Source organism: the organism of the source record quoted next, unplaced genomic scaffold (assembly GCF_019419815.1).
Source record: "Pyrus x bretschneideri cultivar Hongxiangsu unplaced genomic scaffold, Pyrus_bretschneideri_v1 Contig235, whole genome shotgun sequence".
Taxonomy (NCBI): domain Eukaryota; kingdom Viridiplantae; phylum Streptophyta; class Magnoliopsida; order Rosales; family Rosaceae; genus Pyrus; species Pyrus x bretschneideri.
The window spans coordinates 1-19,463 of NW_025999541.1; the positions used below are offsets into that span (position 1 = coordinate 1).

At 36.7% G+C, this 19,463-nt stretch overlaps 1 protein-coding gene and 1 long non-coding RNA gene across 2 annotated transcripts; one reads left to right on the top strand and one right to left on the bottom strand.

Annotated features, from left to right (window-relative positions):
* The first annotated feature begins 11,228 nt into the window (after nucleotides 1-11,228).
* LOC125478171 lies at nucleotides 11,229-11,899 on the top strand. Its single transcript, XR_007258919.1, has 2 exons — nucleotides 11,229-11,433; nucleotides 11,575-11,899. It is a non-coding gene; the product is annotated as an uncharacterized LOC125478171 (long non-coding RNA).
* A 1,683-nt stretch (nucleotides 11,900-13,582) lies between these two features.
* On the bottom strand, nucleotides 13,583-17,783 carry LOC103930522 (LRR receptor-like serine/threonine-protein kinase IOS1). The gene is made up of 13 exons (XM_009339865.2): nucleotides 17,602-17,783; nucleotides 16,977-17,514; nucleotides 16,417-16,892; nucleotides 16,180-16,312; nucleotides 16,020-16,091; nucleotides 15,866-15,937; nucleotides 15,701-15,781; nucleotides 15,395-15,564; nucleotides 15,043-15,269; nucleotides 14,836-14,962; nucleotides 14,659-14,727; nucleotides 14,369-14,558; nucleotides 13,583-14,156 (listed from the first exon to the last, which is right to left on the bottom strand). The coding sequence occupies exons 1-13, from the start codon at nucleotides 17,684-17,686 to the stop codon at nucleotides 13,748-13,750; spliced, it is 2,649 nt and encodes an 882-aa protein (XP_009338140.2). The 5' UTR covers nucleotides 17,687-17,783; the 3' UTR covers nucleotides 13,583-13,747.
* Nucleotides 17,784-19,463: the final 1,680 nt, after the last annotated feature.

Below are 19,463 nucleotides of genomic sequence, written 5' to 3' on the forward strand. Positions count from 1 at the left end.
TGAAAACCTTATGCCGTGTATCCCCTTCATCATTCCAGCATTCCACCTAATTCACATGCCTTCATTCATTCTTTATTCCACATACACTCATCATCACACACCCTAGCTATCATTCACATGCATTCACATGCATCAGAACCACAAAGAACCATCCTGAAAACACATTGCCGTGCACCTCACATTGAAATTCCAGCATCTTCACATGTCTTTCCAGCTTTCCCTTTCATTTCCACCACTCATTCTTCATCATTTCAGCCACCTACATGCATTATTTATTAAACTTTTCATCATTGCAGCTAGAAAATCATCAAAAACTTCCCAAACACATGCACACACATGCAATTCCAGCACCAACAACAAGCCATACCGTGGGATCCTTATGCTTTCCAGATTTTCACATGCTTTCCTAGCTGTTTTTCCACCACATTCAAGCCACATGCATGCTTAAATAAACAGCCATATACCCCTTCACTAATCCTATAAATACCCTTGCATTCATTCATTCATGGATCATCTCATTCACAACACAACACCCCTCAAACACTTCCATTCCCTCTCCTAGCCGTGGCTTCCCATCTCTCCCTTATAATCCAAACACCAATCCTATTCCATTGCAGCCACTCCAACCATTCCCCACTCCATTCCACATACACCTAAAAGCCCTAAATATCTCCTTAGACCTTGTGCCACAACGAAGAGGAAGAGAAGAGCGCCTAAACGTTCATACAATTCAAGTTTGAGTTGTTGGAATGTTTAGGTGTTTCTTTGATTTCAAAGTTATGAGGAACTAAACCCCCTTTAGCTAGGGGGTGATTCGAAACTATGTTTATGTTTGTAATATGATTTGATTACTTTTAATTACGTTTCAGAAGTTGTGAATTCAATTTGTTTAACTGTTTGATTGATAACCTATTTATGTATGTTTATTAAGAATGAACACTTAATTTTCATGCATGAATTTGACGCTAGAATATAAGTGAGTTTCACGTAATAGTTATGAACTTATATTCACAAGTAGTGGAGGTTGCTTATAAACAATCGCGTTAAACAAATTCTTGGCATAAGTTTCATGCAATCATAGTAACGAATGCCTCGTCAACACTTATAGTTTTCATGTTGCCTAATGATTCTTGCTTGTATCTCTATTATGCAATTCATGTAGGGAACTTGTGAGGAATGCTTTGGGTTGTCGTATGCAATCATCCAATTCATTAACTTAAGGAAAACTTGACGGTTAATTTAAGCGGACCTAATTAACCTGGAGCGTTGAGAATTCATGGTTTATTGAAATGCAATTAGAAATCTTTTTATTATGCAAGTGTAACATGTGTGGAGATGAACCCCTTGGCTAGCATCCATTCATTCCATTTCATCAATTTCATATTTACATTCTGTTTTAATTGCAATTTGTTCATTTAGTTTAATTCCGTCCAAAACTCAATCCCCCTTTACTTTATTGTTCAATTTAGTTAGAAATCAATTTAGTTTGTGTTTTTAAAGTATTTTGAGTCTTTTGGTTTGTCTTAGTGTTTTAACGTTTAGTTTCACATTCTTTGAGTCTAGTTTAGTGTTTTATATTGTTTTTACGTTTTTGAGTCAGTTTCCAAGAGATTAACAATCCCTCCTAATCCCCGGTCCAGAACGATCCCTACTTACGTACTTACTACAATTGACAAAAAGAGGGTTTAATTTGTGCGCGTATAATTCTCGCATCAACTATTTCGTTCAGTTGTTCTCGACTGAGGGGACCATTAGTGGGGTGACATCCTAGATTGCCTGGATCCAATTGTAACTATGGAAATGAATGATGAACTAAAGAGGCTTGTTGATGACAATGAGATTAAGGATGCAGTTTATCAGATGAGAGGGTTGAAAGCGCCTGGCCCCGATGGTTTTCAAGGGGTGTTCTACCAAAATTTTTGGGAGATCATTTCTTCGGATATCAAAGGGCTTGTAGTTGAGTGTCTAAGTGATGTTGGGTGTCCGAAGTAGATAAATGCAACGTACATTGCCTTAATTCCCAAAGTCCCGAACCTAGAATCGTTGAACTAGTTCAGATCGATAAGTCTTTGTAATTATGCTTACAAGCTTTTCTCTAAAATCCTCACCAACCACCTGAAATCATTTATGCCGGAGCTTATCTCTCCTAGTTAGAATGCCTTTGTCCATTGGCGGCAAATACAGGATAACATTATTTTGGCCCACGAGGTTTTCTATTTCTTAAAACTCTGGAAAGCTAAGCATTGGTTTAAACTTGGTATCATGCTTGATATGAACAAGGCCTATGATTGTGTTGAGTGGGATTTTTTGGAAGCTATCATGAGGAATAAGGGGTTTTGTGATGAGTGGGTGAAAGTCGTGATGCGATGCATGTCTTCAGTTCAATTCTTAGTGCTTCTAAATAGGCAGCCCAAGAAGAACTTTAAGCCTTTGAGGGGGTTGTGGCAGGCGGATCCCCTGTCACCTTACCTCTTCTTGATTGTTAATGAAGTGCTTTCTCGACCGATTAAGAGGGCTGCTGATTTTAGGTTCCTGGATAGCATCCAACTGAGCATGAATGGACCTAAGCTTACCCATTTATTATTTTCCGATGATATGCTCGTGTTCCTAAAAGCTACACCTGAAAACTGTCGAAATATTTTGAACCTTATAAGGGTTTACTATTATGCCTCTGGGCAACAGGTCAACTTACAGAAGTCGATTGTTTATTTTAGTGCCAATATTCCATTGGTGTTTGCTCATGCTCTATGTGATACCCTCAATATGCCACAGGTTGATGACTCGGGGGTGTATTTAGGCATCCCTACGATTTAAGGTTGGTTGAAGCGCGACGCACTTGCGTAGATAAAGGAAAGGGTTTTAGCAAAAGTAATGGGGGTAAAAACAACAATTTCTTTCTCAAGCTAGGTGTGAAGTGCTTATCAAGGCGGTTGCTCAGGTGGTTCCAACATATTCGATGAATGTTTTCCGGTTGCCAGCTCATCTTTGCAAGGAGATTGATTCTGTTCTTGCTTAGTTTTGGTGGGGAAACATAAATAAAGAGAGGGGTATTCACTGGGTGAATTGGGAAGATATGGGATGTGCAAAAGCTGATGATGGGATAAGTTTTTGGAACTTAATGGACTTTAATACTACGCTTCTTGCCAAGCAATGTTGGTGATTAATCCATGAACTAGATTCCTTATGGGCAAGGGCTTTTGAAGGATCGGTACTTCCCTCAGGATTCGTTCTTTAATGCTAAGCTGGGGGGGGGGGGGGGGGGGGGCGTCATGGGCATGGTTAAGCTTGTTGGAAGGAAGGGACCTTATTATTCGAAGGGCTAGATGGCAGGTTATGAAGGGAAACTCACTTAGGCTATGGGTTGATAATTGGGTATCTGAAGTGATGAATGGGCACCAAAACCCCAGGAGGGAGGCAAAGGTGGATAGATCGCAGATGATGGCTGAGATTATTGATCCGGTTTCAAGGTTGTGAAGATTGGATGTCATCACAGACATTGTCTCTGAGGCTGATGGGAATGCCATTTCCATCCTTCAAGTGGGGGACTCGCAAGCCCCGGATCGTCTTATTTGGCCCGCAATAAAAAATGGCATATACTCAGTCAAATCTAGTTACCTGTGGGTTCATAGATCGCCCCCAAATGGGTGGCCTGGTCGTCAGTCCTCCTCTCATACTATTGAGAATGTTGTGTGGCGTGGAATATGGAGTTTTAAGGTTCCCTACAAAATTAAGAATTTTGTTTAGAGATGTGTAAAAGGGGTTATTGCAACAAAAGCTAATTTGTTTAAAAGGAGATGCGCTGTTTCCCCTCCCTACCCAATTCGTCACCAATAGGATGAATCAGTTAAACATCTACTTCTTCTATGTCTATGGGTTTAGCATTTGGTGTGGTGGGCCTCTTTGCCTTCGAATAAACAGAGAATCTGTAAGAACCTTGGACACATGGTTGTCTTCCCTCTTTAAGTTGAACTTGGGTTCGAAAGAGTCTAAATCTCGATTTCTTTCATTGGTGGCCTTCTCTTGTTGGTTTATTTGGAAGGCTAGATATGACGCTGTGTTTAAATCTAGGGATCTCTCCCCTTCACAAACCATACACGCTCTGACTTGTGCGTGGGAAGCCTTTACTTCTGCTACATCTATGGTTAGGACAGGTAGCCTTTCGAGCCCATCCATCCCTGGTAGGATGCCCATGTGGTCTCCCATTCCTAATCCCGTGGCAAAGATTAATGTAGATGCGAGTTGGAAAACTAGTGTAAGTGTAGCTTGGGTGGGTCTGGTTGTGCGGGATTCTGATTTCAGGTGTATAATAGTAAAAATAGTGGAGGTTTTGGCTTCTGATGCAACATTAGCTGAATCTTTGGCGATTTTGGAGGGGTGCCGTTTAGCACAAGATTTGAATATTGCTCGACTGGTGATCGAGTTGGATTCAAAGCATATTATCACCTGTTTGAATGAATGTTCGATGAGTTGTGCTTGGGAAATCTTCCCAATCCTTAGTCGAATTCGTGTGGTGGGGAAGACTTTCTAATCATGCTCTTGGTCTTGGGTTCTAAGATCAGCAAATGCTGCGGCAAACTTCATTGCATCAAATTTCACACCGGAGATGCGTGACTTAGTCTGGGTCGAAAGACCTCCATCTTCTCTTATGAGAATTTTGAACAAGGATGGTCTTTCTTGCCCCTCGGTTGTGTAACTGTTGTACTGTTTTGTGGGATGACGCTTCTGCCATTTGTGGATGCGTCTATTTGTGATCCCTCGATGTCGTTGCTTGTTCTGTTTCTTTGTCAGCCTTCATTGGCTTTCTTTGTTCTTGTTAGCCGTTGTGCCCTGGTTAATCCCAGTTTTAGTTATAAAAATTAAAAACAAAAAAAAAGAGGCATCGAAACAAAAAAGCCTTAAATTATCCTTTAATACTCTCACTTAGTATTATGGTCTAATGAAATGTCTTATATTTAAATTTCAGAAATGTGGAGTCCGATATCAATTTATTCTTCTCATCCCTTAGCTAGTAGGAGCTTTGCAAATTTAAATTAATTAAAGCAGTAGTTATCAATATTTACTTTAGGGCTTGAGCAAGTCCACATGAGCTGGATCTGTGTGCTTATGTTTGCAAAAATATCTCATGGTTGCAACCTTTTCTGGTTGGATTAGACATGCAGTACTTCCAGATTGATGGTGTTCTGTTGTGTCTTTGCTCCTTAATCTATTTTTGCCTTCTTCATGGCTTTTGTTTACGGAATGAAGATGGGCTATTTTTTATGGACTTGGCTTTTTTACATTGTTTCACTTAGGACATCTATATGGTCATTTTCTATACAATCTCAACTGAATTTTAGGTACAAGTTTGTGAATGCTCAATGTAAAGCCTGTAAACGGGTCGGGTTTATTGGGTTTGGGTCGGGTTCAACCCAATCCATTAATTTAACGGGTCACCCAAACCGAACCCGTTGAGCTAACAGGTCACCCAAACCCAACCTGTTAAGCTAACGGGTCTTAACGGGTCACTCGTTTCACTTGTTACTTGTCTTTTTTTTTTTTTTTTTTTTTTTTTTTTTTTTAAGGTTTTTTTACACATTTCATCCAAATCAATTACAACCCCATTTTATATAGTAGAATTTGACTTTCTATCAATTACATGCATCTCCAAATCTTAACATGAATATAAGCAAAACACAGTAATTCTTTTTCTCAAATCTCAACTAATAACAGACTACAGTAGCTCTCTTTCTTCTTCTTGCATTGCATCCTCTGCTGCTTTTTTGCCTTCAACATTCACCTTTATATGACAAATGTTTCTGATAGACATGCTTGCATGTGTAAACATCAAAGGATAATTAAACTAAATATCAGATAACCCATCGCAATTGGTTCATACTCGCAGGAAAGAAATGAAATTGCAAATCGGACAGAAGAAATAGAAAACACAAACACCCACCATAGATTTGAGCTTATAACAACACAAGAAAGTATCAAATCTATGCCTTAGCTTAACAAGATTTAATAGACAAAGCATAGGATGAGCAGATTCGAACATGTTCGATTTGCAGAGGAGGATGTTGTCTTCCTAATGATATCTCTCAGCTAGTATTACATGCAGATTACGCAGAAAAATATCTTTAAAAGAACAAGTTAAAATACATACCATGCTTAATCAAGACAAATACTACTGGAGCATTGTCCCAAGTTTTTGTTAAGGCTCATGTCAAAAATTTCTCTCTTTCTTTCCTCTTTCTTTTCTTTCCTCATTATGTTTTTCTCTATTTTTGTGTTGTGTTCTTCAATGAGGCAAATACCTTTTTACATAGAGGCTTCATTATTCCTTGGTAATATTTGGTTGGCCATGTTTTTCAATCTAACAATCTTACCAAGACATTTTCTCTGACAACATTGTAAAGCTACAATCTTATTTGGTTGCCTATTACTATGGGCATTCACACCTCCATTTACACCAGTAGGGACAAAAATGAAAGAAAAATAGAAAGAAAAAAAAAAAAGAATTTTAACAAAATGAATAAAGTATTGTAAAAGCAGTGTGAATGCCCTCTGTAAAAGCAATACCTACTTAAAGACTTTGGACATCAAGTCATGGTTGGTAGGTTCATCACCAAACTTTTGTATTTAATATTATTGACTAATTGAAAGGTGAGGTGGAATGAAGAAAAGATGGTTGGTCATCTACCTATAAAAACCAAGAGGAGAAGAAGTAGCAAAAGTGGCAGAAGAAAAGATACAGAAGAAAGAAAGAAATAGAGGAGAGAAAAGAAAGGCTAGAGAGATAGGGAGAAAAATAGTGAGAGTTATTTGTGTACGCCTATTATTTTACGTAATGAGAGAAGGTACTACTGCTGGCCCAAGGACATAGGCACACTTGTCGAACCTCGTAAATATTGTATCTTATTTACTTTATACTACACACATATCTTCAATTTCACAACAACAAAATACTAAAATATTAAAAACGGCCACTCATCTCTTCCATGACTCTGATCGGCTCCCTGTCCATCTCTATTTCCCCATCCAAGCACCACTTCCTTCTCTATCTAACCCCGCTAACATCCCCTCTTTAACAATAAATGAATCAATTGCTCTTTCTTGGCATTGTCTTCCATCTCCGCCTCAAGAAATGATTTCATGGCACCTCATGCTCTCTCCATCGTTATCGGTTACAATGGTTGTTAGGGCAAGGTAGGTTGATTCTGAAGAACACCTTCCATGACTATCATTCTATTTCCTTCCTTGAGAACCAGTAGATGGGACAGGGAAGATGGGATTATGAGAATTTGAGATATTATTTTCCTTCAGTTCTAAAAAATAAATAAAAAATAAAATTTATATATCCATGTGGCAATATATAATTGGTTGAGACAACAAATTGGATTGAAAGATAGTTTTGTCCCCACATCTTTACGGAGATGTAACAGAATAATGATGAAATTGACATTGCTAATGTACTTGACCTAGAAGGCAATGATTACCAACTTTTTCACCACAAGGGTTTGTTCAAAATTAGCGTCTCACCATAGGGACCACAAAAAAAATTTGGCAAAAAATAATTCTTCAAATTTTATATGCAGCAAAGTCAAAGAACTAGAGATCTAGTCAAGTTCCAGATTACTAGGTTATTCGACTTAAATCTATGCAATTGGCGATTGAGAATAAATAGTATTTGTTATGAATTTACTTCTAGCAAATTATTGATTGTGTAAATCATTGTATTTAGGATACTAGAATATTTTTTCCTTTTAAGATTGTATTACTTGCAAAGCAAGAAATCCTTCTTGGTTTATTATAAATAAAGGCACAAAGATTGGGGAATAACACATAGAATTCCTCAACCATTTTCTCTGTCTCTCCTTCTCATTGTGGCGTGCACCCTTTCCCTCCATTCTCTAAAATAGGTCATAACATGTTATCAGCACACTTTTGGCACTGCACTACAGAGAATTTGTTCATATTCAATCAGGGGAGTATTATGTTTCAATTATTCTTATTTGATTAACTTTTGATTTTATTAAATTCGTATACTTCCATTGATTCAATATATATATATTTTTTTTTTATGTTGAAACGAGATACAACATGCCTTGAAGATAGAAACACAAAATCTGGAGGAAGAACTCCTTCAAAACCGTTCACAATATTCATCACATAATTTATGTTCTTATAAAACAACGGGTTTTATCTCGATATTTTTTTAGCCTTGATTGCATGAACCTTTACCATAATACATGACCCAATTTTATGTTTTACAAATTATAGATTCTACATAAATTGTGCATGCATATTCTAATATTATTATTTTATGTGAATTGAATATGTATGAGTAAGCAAGGAAAAGAAAGAAAAAAGGGATTTTGAAACCCTAGCTCGCACTCGCGCCAAGCCAAGCTACTGCCTAAATTGCAGAATGACACGTCATTTTGATGTTTTCTCCCCTCCCTCTCCGACGGATCATGGGTGTCCACACTATTACGACTATCTTCTTAGATCCCCTATCGTCGCTGACCGTCTGAATTGCATATCCTATTGTCTTGTCCTTCAAGAATTCACGACAACGGCCTCGATCTATGACCATCGTAGAGTGCCGTCAATAGCTTTTCTCCGGCTACCTACAGCTCTATCAGTTTTTCCAACGGGTGGCACTTGACCAACCTTGCTGGATTGTACAGATCGATCCACAGTTAGCCCACTGAAATTGGGCCTAATTTAGTTTTTGGTTCTCCAGCCCAGTAAGGGCTATGATATAGGCTTTTGAGATGGGCTCTAACCTGGAGCCAACCCAATGACACCACACATCTCCTGCAGAAAGTTGGGTGCTTTCAAGTCCGCATATTTGGTCTTGGGTTTTGTCAATCTTGTTAAGCCAAAACTTAAGCTATTTAGTACCACGGTTTAGTGATATTCCTCTTCACTTGTAAGTGACTGATCTTAGGTTCGATTCTCTTTAAAGGCTAATTTGAATCACATTATTGTTAGCCCGTTGTAAGAGTTAGCTCATCTCATACCCCTTAGTGTAGACAATATTATTCATTCAAACAAAAACAAAACTTAATACTACATGTACAATTTTGTATATTAATTATATGTTATATTTTTTTAATAGATGAATCCCCGCCGCTTCCAAATAGGGATTTTTTGAATTTTCATGCTCTAAATTGGAATTGCCTCCAAATCTCTACTCCCGCTCCCGTATCCGTACTTCGTAGGTGGAAGTATTACATACAGGATGAGGTCATGTACGCTCTTCGTCAATACAACCTTACAGGCTTAGCGTAATTGAGTTCTTTTCTCTTGGTCAACTCTTGCAGCCCTGAATTGTTGACAAGTCAAGGTTCAAAGTCATAAGAAGCTGCTCCATCCCCCTCAAGCTCTCTAAGTCTCTACCATCCTGAAACAACAAAGTCAACCAACGGTGCAGCAAATAAAAATGACATAAAGAAAATTAAATGATGTAAAAAGAAGCAACATTTTGCCACATTTGAGCACAATCTGTTCTTTAAGAGTGCATTGAGGACCCAACTGAGTTTTACTGCTTCCTTCTTCATCTTCTTCGTTTCCCTCTTCACATACTTCAGGAGCCATGAACTCTGGTGTCCCACTCCAATAAAATTGAATTGAAATCTAAACACATATTAACCTTCTAAGTAAATAGTTTTCCCTTATTTCAATCAACTTGACAGACCAACAAAATTTGCGTAGGGGCACTCATATTAGATTCAAGTATGATAATTTATGAAGCAATTATTATAGTAACGCAGTGAGCGAGGTGAACATTTCAGTGACAAAATCATAAAAACTTTATAAAAAAAACGCACAAAATACATACTGCTTAAGTCCCAAAGGCGAACATGTCAGTGACAAAATTGATGTTTCTGTTGGCAGTATCAACCGAGGAAGGGTAGAACTTCATGATGTTTCTGTGATTTGATGTTTTGAGGAGGTGGATTTAGTAGAGCCTCTCAAGATCTTCAGGGCACTGCAGGAGATCATAGAGCTTGACCTAGTTTAATTAAAGCAACTTCAATCCCTTCATACTCATCAAATGCTCCGTAATTTCAAAAACTATAAAAGAAACCCAGAAAAACCATTGAAAAGAATCTAATAAATACCCAAAAATAGATTCAAATTTTGAGAAATCCGAAATTGGTTCTGATGGATTTTGAAGAAAGTAAAGAGCTTGGAGTCTGTACTTCAACAAAAAATAGACGAAGATAGAGTTGTCGATAAATAATGAAATGTTCATAATAATAATAATAAGAATTAAAGAGCTAAGTAATTTCCGATTTACTTTTTTGCAAGTATGATCCAGTAGTGATATCCTAAAAATTTGAACGGTTCAAATCATAAGATTACATAGTGAAGCAAGGTCAAACGAGTGATTAGAACATCATTAAGATATTAACTGATTAGCGCTTTAACATTGCTGAACATTTTCAATATCTAATTGTGACACAGCGTTGCAAAAAACACATGAGATGTTCATGACAATAATCAAATGACTAAATTACTTCTGATTTTGTAGAAACATGACTCCTTGAATTAATTATGTACAAAGTTTACAATATATATAGAGTTTTAGAGAAAACCCCAATGTGGTAGGAATTAATTACAAGTGATATCACATTCCCTTAAACGGATAAGAATCTGGATTAATTTATCCTATTCTGATAGATTTGGATGGTAATGGACCTTTGAATGAAGATCTAAAACATTAATGGTTTTGGTCATGATAAAATATTGTGAAGTGAGCCCAACACTAATTAGTGCTATATTGAGTTGGTAACTGATTAATGATTAAACATTCTAGTCTCTCCAGAGATTCTAAGTCCTAGGGTTTGGCTAATCAAAATGCTAACACTAGCAATCAACCAATTTTATGGTTTAGCATCAGCAGGGAAACCAACTTCATAAGTTTAGGGAGAATTCCATTGAAGTGATAAGCACTCCCCGACTTGATAGTGAGTGATAATATGTTGAAAATGTTTTTGCCAAACAACACTAATGCATGTTCATATGTTTTAACAGGTGCTCAAATTCAAACCGTAATTGACTACCCTGTCAGTATTCATATATTTTATAGCTTAGACAATTTACGGATCATCTGCAAATCTTATGTTTGATAATCCACGAGTAATATCCTAGAATTAATTAATTAATTAATGGGGTATATGTATTGAAATTCTAGAACGTCAACATACAAGCGCTGCATCAAAGTCTAATTCCATAAACTGAGAAGAAAAATCAACCTTCCTATTCAAACAACGCGCTCCAACCTACATATACACCTCAGCCCAACAAGTTTGTTATTGTTTTCTAATAACATAGAACTAATGGCAGGTGGCTCTATGAGGTCTGCTTTGGTGACCATCTTCATGTTTGCTGTCGTACTCTCTCAGATTTCAACCCCAGAGGCAGCTCGATTCGTTTTTCTAGGTAATTCACATCACCTATATTATTTCATATCTCTGCACCTATTTGTATTTACGAAAATGGAGATTCGAACTTAGATAACCAACATAAGCACATCTGCATATGTGTATGAAATGTTGATTCTGTATTTGGTTTGCCTTTCAGATACAACTCCTATATGCCCAGCTTGTGTATGCTGCGCACCGGCACCACAAGGCTCTTGTTGCGATTGTTGTGCTACACCAATTGAAACTCAGTCCCAGGAAGGGTCACCATGATACAGCAAATATGTATACATATATATACCTGGCTTCATGTCACGGTGAAGGAAAAATAATGATCATTTGTATATAGAAAGCTGAGGGCTTCCTCTTCTTGGAAACCATGTCCCATCTTGAATAAAACTATATGTTATAACAGATCATGATCCAGTATTTGACATTTTATTGCGGACTAATAAAGGATTGGTGACTGTATATCCCTTTACAAACTTATTTGCTTATCTAAGATTGCAAACCAAACACGGGAAGTAAATATGAGAAGAAACAAAACAGAACTTAACACACAAAAAAATAAGGGGAATGACATAAATGGCCCTTTACAAAGTGAAATGACGAAAATACCCACACAAATTGTAAAACTCACAGCTCATTGTGTCATTTTTTTGATTTCGAAGTTGGGGATGTCGAGCAAGAAAGCTGTGGCCTTTTGGGTTTAGCTCAGATGTGTGAGCTTTGATTTTGAAGAGAGGGAAGTTGAGAGAGAGGTGAGAAGAGTGAGATCTGGGTTTTGGGTTGAGATCAGAGCTTTGATTTCGATCACAAGGATGTCGAGAGAGAGGTGAGAAGAGTGAAGTCGAGCTCAGATATGTGAGCTATATGTGTTATTATTCCATAATCAAACACAACAAATTGTTCCATCCTTAAAGATAGGGTGTTTGTACCATATTTTTTGTTTTGGCTAGAAAGTTCCATTTTTTCTGACCACTGAAGCTTCGGCAGGCATAGTAAGGTAACGTGTTTAATTCCAAGTTCATATATCAATGATTTAGGGAATATATGAGTTGTTTGTATGACGAATTAATACTTAGAAGTTCAATTAGGGTTTGCGTTTCATGTTGGGGGCTATGAGTTGTGGAAAAAACTTTAATTTTGACGTGCTAGAATACTGGGTATGTTCCAATTTCTGTTTCAAGGTTCCAATTGCAGAAATTTGTGAAATTTGAAAAAAAAATTCCCATTATTTTATATGGGTGTGCAAGGCAATAACTTAATATGAGAAGCGGGAGTGTTCACTAGTTATGATGCACGTTCTTGTGCCTCGAAATTTAGCGAGTATGACCACAACCTAGGCCCAACCTCACTGAAAAACAAAATTAAGAAAAATGGTTAGAGGCCGTTAAGGGTCATATGTGTCCACAAAATAAGCGACAACAAATTTCATATTTTTCACGTGCACGGTTAAGCGGTGGCTGATATACGTAACATGACTTACAAACTATCAATGTAACCTTATATATGTGGTCGTTCTGAATTATGTTTAAAATTTCTTTGATATGGTGGATATTTCCATGAAAATATTCAAAAAATTAGAGAAAATGGGGGGGTGAAAGAGACTTGCTCCTGAAAATAAAATAAAATAAAAAACTGGCAAGGAGATCCATGCGCCCCTCAAATTTACTCGTGGGAAGGTATAAATTGTAGCAATCGTGAAAATGATCCACAGCCAAGAATAATATCCTTGTATCTCTTCACGAAAACATAATTTATGACATTCACTAGTAAGATCAGGTTTTGCAGGATCGGAATTGTCGGATACAAACTGTCAACTGACACCGACCACTGGTCACTCAGTTATATATTATAATCTGCCCCTCATCATAACTTTACAATTTACTGAACTTTGTCACTGAAAATTATGCAACCTTTCAAGAATGTCCTCGAGGAGATTAACAGGGGAAATAGGCTCAATGTAGATTTCGGATTGTAGATTGCCTTACCATTTTCTGTTCATAGTTATCGATCAACGTATCTTCACGAGTTTGATAAAAGTAACTACCCAGATTATCCGTGATTACGGAGTTTGCTCCAAAACTATTCAATCTTGACCAAGTGGCGAGAACTTGGTTCATCTAAATTGCAAAATTCTAGGGTTTATAAAAGTCATCTCTTAATTGAAAAAGGAAATGATAGCCAACTCATGATGTTATATCAAGTTGCACATACAAACTCTGGTAATTGATTTTTTTACAATTAAGTAGTTGCAAGCTTCAATACAAGATAAACAAAAAAAGATTGAAATACAAAAGCATTGGGAAATTCATCTTCTGAACAAAGAACTACCTTGCCAAAGGACTAAGTTCCGTAGTCACATTCATAGAGTAAATAACTGAATCTGTTGATTCAGTCACACGGTTGACATTCGTTCGAGCCAACTCAACTTCCAAACAATCCTTAAGCCCTCTGACTACCTCACTCATGTTTGGCCTTTTGTTGGATGTATTCGACACACAATTCATTGCTAGTTCAACAGCCTTCCAGGCAGAGTTGATTTCATAATCTCCACGTAATCTCGGATCTAGAATAGTTTTGATATCCCCTCTAGCAAGCATGGAGCTAACCCATTGACTTACATGAACCTTCTCCTGTGTTTTGGATATCGCAGGGCGGCAAGTGATGATCTCCAACAGAACGACTCCGAAGCTATAAACATCACTCTTCTCATTGAGCCAACCTGTTGTGTGGTACCTGCAAATCCAGACCAATGTTACTTAAGTGTACCATTTAGAAAGCGTGCATACAAGGTGTACACTCCCATTTTATCAAATCTATTTGCTCCTCTTATTTTTTGTGAGTAAAAAAAAGGAGAATAATCAAAGCCTAAAAACAAAGGGAGGGCTGCAATCAGAAAAAACTAGAGTATGAAAATCGATATTGACAAAATGAAAATAGATACTTACTCGGGATCAAGGTATCCCGGGGTTCCAGCTACAGCAGTAGACATATGAGTGCCTCCATCAGTTGGGAAAATTCTGGACAGACCAAAATCAGCTAATTTTGCTTGGAAATTTTCGGCTAGCAAAATATTTGTTGTCTTCACATCTCTGTGGACTATGGGTGGCTTGCAACCATTGTGAAGGTACTCCAATCCTACATTTCAAATTCACTCTTTAATTTGTTACGGGAAACAAAATAGGAAAGCGTTGAATAAGTTTGGAATTTTGGATTTTGCCCAAGTTTACTGGCTAACCTTGTGCTGCATCTGTTGCTATTTGGAGTCTACCTTCCCAAGTCAAAACATTTGCATTATTATTCTCACCTGTATAATAGTATTGAAAATAACCAATTTATATTGGTTAAATGTTTCAATAAAACTAGGTAAAATTTCAAACTTTAATGTGTTTGCATTGTCAAGTTTCTACCATACCTAGAAGATGCGAGTCCAAATTTCCGTTGGCCATAAATTCATAGATGAGCGCCATGTTGGTTCCTTCGTTGCAGTATCCCACGAGACTTGTCAAGTTTCTGTGATGAACTCTGATTAGAAGTTTGACCTGCAATTTAAGCTTTAAAGTCATATTTTGTTCCTAGAAATTAGTTCATTAAAGTTTCTGTATCGGTTCTTGGTACATGCCTCTGCTTGAAACTGTTGGTATCCTTGACCTGATGTTGGAGAAAGCATCTTTACAGCTACTTGAGTATCATCAACAAAACCATGGTAAACTTTTCCGAATCCACCTCTGCCAATAATTGTCTGAAAGTTGTTTGTAATCTGCAGGACGTCCAAGTATGTAAACTGTCGTTTTTTGGACTCCAATGAATCAACTTGATTGTTGGGTTGATGTGAAACTGCTGTTACAACTGTTTAAATAGATCATCAAAAGTTTCATAAGCATCAGAACATGTGTTCGCTCTATTTACTTCAGAACATGTATTCTGGATTATCGATTTTTCAATCTCTTAGTCTTAAACTTATACTTGATTACCTTCTTGTTTCCTTCCTCTTTTTAGCCACATGAATATAGCCACTACAAGTACCACAAGAATAAAAAATCCACCAATTGCTGCTACTATTGGAACAATTATGTTCTTCTTTTTCTTTGTCTCCTCCTTTTTGCATGAATTTTCTGCACATAGGTCTGCATTTTCTCCAACTCTAGCATTGACAAGGTTGATGAATATACAGTCGGTATCACAGCTTTTATCAAAGCAATGAAAATTGTAATGAAAAGAAGAGGAAAAGGAAATATTAAGGCAATATACTAGAAAAATGGTTTTGGCCAGAAACAAACCTCAATGATAGCGAACCACTTTTCGATCTTTCAATGAGGTCGGCTGGAACTGAACCGTTGAGCTTGTTTCTTTCTAAGTTACTGAGGAAGAGCAAAGTTATTGATTACCTGATTTTCTACTTAACCACGGAATTTGGAGTAACAATTCAAATCCAAGGTACTTACAGGACTTTCAGGTATGGCATTTTAGACAGATATTCAGGTATTGATCCAGTTAAGCTGTTGTTTGATAAATCCCTGAGTTAAGAAAGATTCACACTTTTAGTACCCATTATGAGAAATATATGAACCATTGAGCTTGTGATGATGTGATACTTACAAAGATTGTAACACGGTAAGGTCAGATATATATGAAATTATCTCCCCGGTCAATCCACTTGAGGACAGGTTCCTAAATAAAAGTTCCATAATTTTGTTAATTAAAGAAGTTACGATAAAAACGATGGTTTCTAAAACAAGAAGGACCTGCTTAAACTTACAAGGATATAATTCTTGGGGAACCGTTGAAGGTACAATTTAGACCTTCCCACATGTAGCCTTCAGGAGTACATGGGTCTCCTTGCCAATCTTTGTCCACTCTATATGCTGACTTTATGTTTGTGATGGCAGACACTAGTATTTTCACAGGCATATTCATGTAGCAGTCAATTTAATAAAGCAAATACACGAATTTAGTGGAAGAAATTGACTAGAAGATGTTGAAATGATTGATTTACCTTCATCTGTATTGGTTTCAGATTGTGATAAATCTATCAATCTGTAGACCTCCATGGCGTTGAGAATTGGTGGGAGAGTTGAATTCTCCGTTTGAACAAGTGAGAAACTATAATTGCCTCTGGTTAAGGCTGAGGAGCTAAACACAGTGATTGTGGATAAGTAAGCCGGGACAAAAGGTCCAAACAAATAATCTCCATTCAACGTGATATTGAATGATCTGAACTGGTTCGCTTTAAGCAGCTGGAGTTCAGCAAAGTGAATGAAGATATAGTATTGAGTACTTGTATCTGGGGCATTCCAATAGAAGTCCATCGTATCACTAGGATCTAGAGGCGTGCTGGCAGATCTCATTACGATAGATGGTACTTGGTAATCATTGTGACTTCGATCAACAACGGTAAGCGAGGTAGCTAATTGCGTCCACTTATTGAAGTTGAAGGGTTGCCAAATCCGATCCAAAGCATCATAGGGATACCTTAATTAAGTAAAAGTACTACTTATTGTCAGTATCGGAGCAAATAGAATATAATTAAAACCAGTACTACTGAAATGACCTTACCTGTATATTTGATTAACTGTTGAACCGACATCTAATCGAAAGGAAAGTGCCAATGAACCCGTTGGAGTCAGATACGTAGTGTTTTTCAAAGGCCTTAATTCCAATGATGAAATGAATGGTGTTCCGGTTCCCTTGTTGAGTAAACACACAGTTATGTAGTCTAACGTGGGAATGTGAACAACTTCTTTGATGGTACTTAAAGATGCATCAGTAAATGCCACTGAATCCCAGTAACTAGCTCCGATGACAAGATCAAACTTTGGCAGCTTATTTAGGCCGTCATAATTACCATACAGGAAAGCCGCTCGGATTAAATACTTGGTGTTCTTTGTGATGTTTACTTTGTAACAGTTCTTGACCCCCAGAGGAAAGCTCCTGACATAAGCTGCCTGTAGCTGATGAGTAGCTTTGTATGCAGGTGCTACGCTTTTGCTCACACCAGTGCTTATGAAGGTTGCATCTGAAATGTAGTTAATGCCGGTTGTTGACTCAGAGTAGCTAGAATTTGATGGCTGTCCACAGTCCAAGCTGATGAAACCTGAGTGTTCGGAGACGGTAAGTTAGCAACAAGACTGGTGGACAGTTATGAACAAAATTTTCAAGTTTTAGATATCAAATGTTTTACCTGATTGATCACCTTGTGCATGAACTAGAAGTACAAGAGAAAAACAGCAAATGAATACAAATCGAAGGTTTTTCAACATTCCCATTTCTCTCTAAGTTGAGCTTCAAGCATGTTCTCCATGAATATAGTCTTGCAATATATATTGCCAAAGTAGTAGAATTATTGTAAAAAAAGAAAAAAAAAAGAGATATTATTGGATACTTAGTCAAATTTGTTTGTGTTTGTAAAAAGAACTTTTGCATGTGGAGAATTTCCATGGAAATCAACTTGTAGTTCATATATACACTGCCAAAGCAGTGAAATGAGAAATATATTAACAATTAGAGACTTAGTCTATTTTCTTTCTCTAACCCTAATTGGTACGTACTTAGAACTGGTAAATTCAATGGGAAAGGGATCCTCTCTGGATCCCTTTCACCAAATCGTCCCCATCAACTAATCTGGGTCATTAAAATTTGATCAAACGATTAAAAACAGGGATCCACTTAAAAAATTATAATAACTTTAGCCGTTTGATTAAATTTCAAGGATCCTGATTAATTAATGGGGAGAATTTGATGGAAGGGATCCAGATCCCTTTCCAATTCAATGCTCCTGTCGTGATCAGCACATCCCTTCATTTATGCACACTTGCATGCAAGTCACCTATCTGGCTTTATCTTGACTTTGACGTTACTTAACCATACAAATGAACGAGGACACACTTAAATAAATGTTCACTTGCTGTATATCACAATTAAAAGGGAATCCAAAAGTTAAGGTTTGCGTAAGTCCTAAGTAGTAATTCTCACTCTAAAAAGTTACCTTGCACTATTCAAAGAATAATTTTTCCTACATGACTTTTTTTGAAGTCATTAACAATCATACAAGTTTTTGTTCTTTTGTTTTTTTGTTATCCAATCATAGCAAAATAACTCATAAAATTTAAGGAAAACTAATGAAAAGGATTTGAAAACTTTGAGTTTTAATGATAAGGACAAAATAAAGGTAAAGTGAATAGTACCAAAATTGACTTTTTAGTGTAAAAATGTGGTTTTTCGTTAAAGTGAACAGTATCGGGAGCTTTTCGTTAAAGTTCCCTAAAATTTATGTATCATGTGGTATTTACCAGCACACCTTCTTGATGACCTTACTACAAAAAACACTTTGCGCGACGAAATAAGTTTGTTGCGCAAAGTACAAGTTCGCCATGCAAAACCTTACGCAACGAAATTTTGGGCGCGCATGGTTTGTCACGCAAAGCTTGTGAAGATAGGGTTTGTACAATATACTTCATTGGGCAAAGATTTTTGTTTTTTAATTTTTTAATTAAATTAAATTAATTTAATATTTTGCGCGACGAAATATTTTGTCACGCAAGGTTTTTGACTTTTTTTTTTTATTATTTCTCTTATCTCTATTAATTAATGAAACCCTCTTTGTCAACCAAAACAGGGTGAAAAGACTACTTAGTCTTCTATCATACAAAAAAAATGATGGGCAATAATGTAATTTCATAGGTCCAAATTTTACTATTTTTTATTGAAACCTCACTTACATGTGATGTTGAAATACCTCCAATATTAAAAATAAATATAAAAAATAAAAAATAAATAAAAAAGTAAAAACCAAAAACAAAAACCTCTCATTCCCTCCACGTTCTCTCTCTGCCTCTCTCTCATTCTCATTTTCTAAAAAAAAGTATTCATACATACAAAGTATGTAGGCAAATGCTAGTATTAATTTAATTATATTAATTGTTTGCGTGACGAAATATTTAGTGGCACAAGATTTTTCGAATTTTTACATTTTTAATTTAATTTAATTGTATGATTTTTTTTATTTTTTTAATTACTTTAATTTAAATTGACATATTCAAAGTA

What these genes read in the sequence shown, in the direction of transcription:
- LOC103930522 (XM_009339865.2), bottom strand. Translation starts at nt 17,686, where the DNA reads ATGGGAATGTTGAAAAACCTTCGATTTGTATTCATTTGCTGTTTTTCT. An exon ending in ACAGTTAATCAAATATACAG is followed by an intron (nt 16,893 to 16,976) that starts GTAAGGTCATTT and finishes TACTTAATTAAG; the next exon opens with GTATCCCTATGATGCTTTGG. An exon ending in ACCAACAGTTTCAAGCAGAG is followed by an intron (nt 14,963 to 15,042) that starts GCATGTACCAAG and finishes CTTAAATTGCAG; the next exon opens with GTCAAACTTCTAATCAGAGT.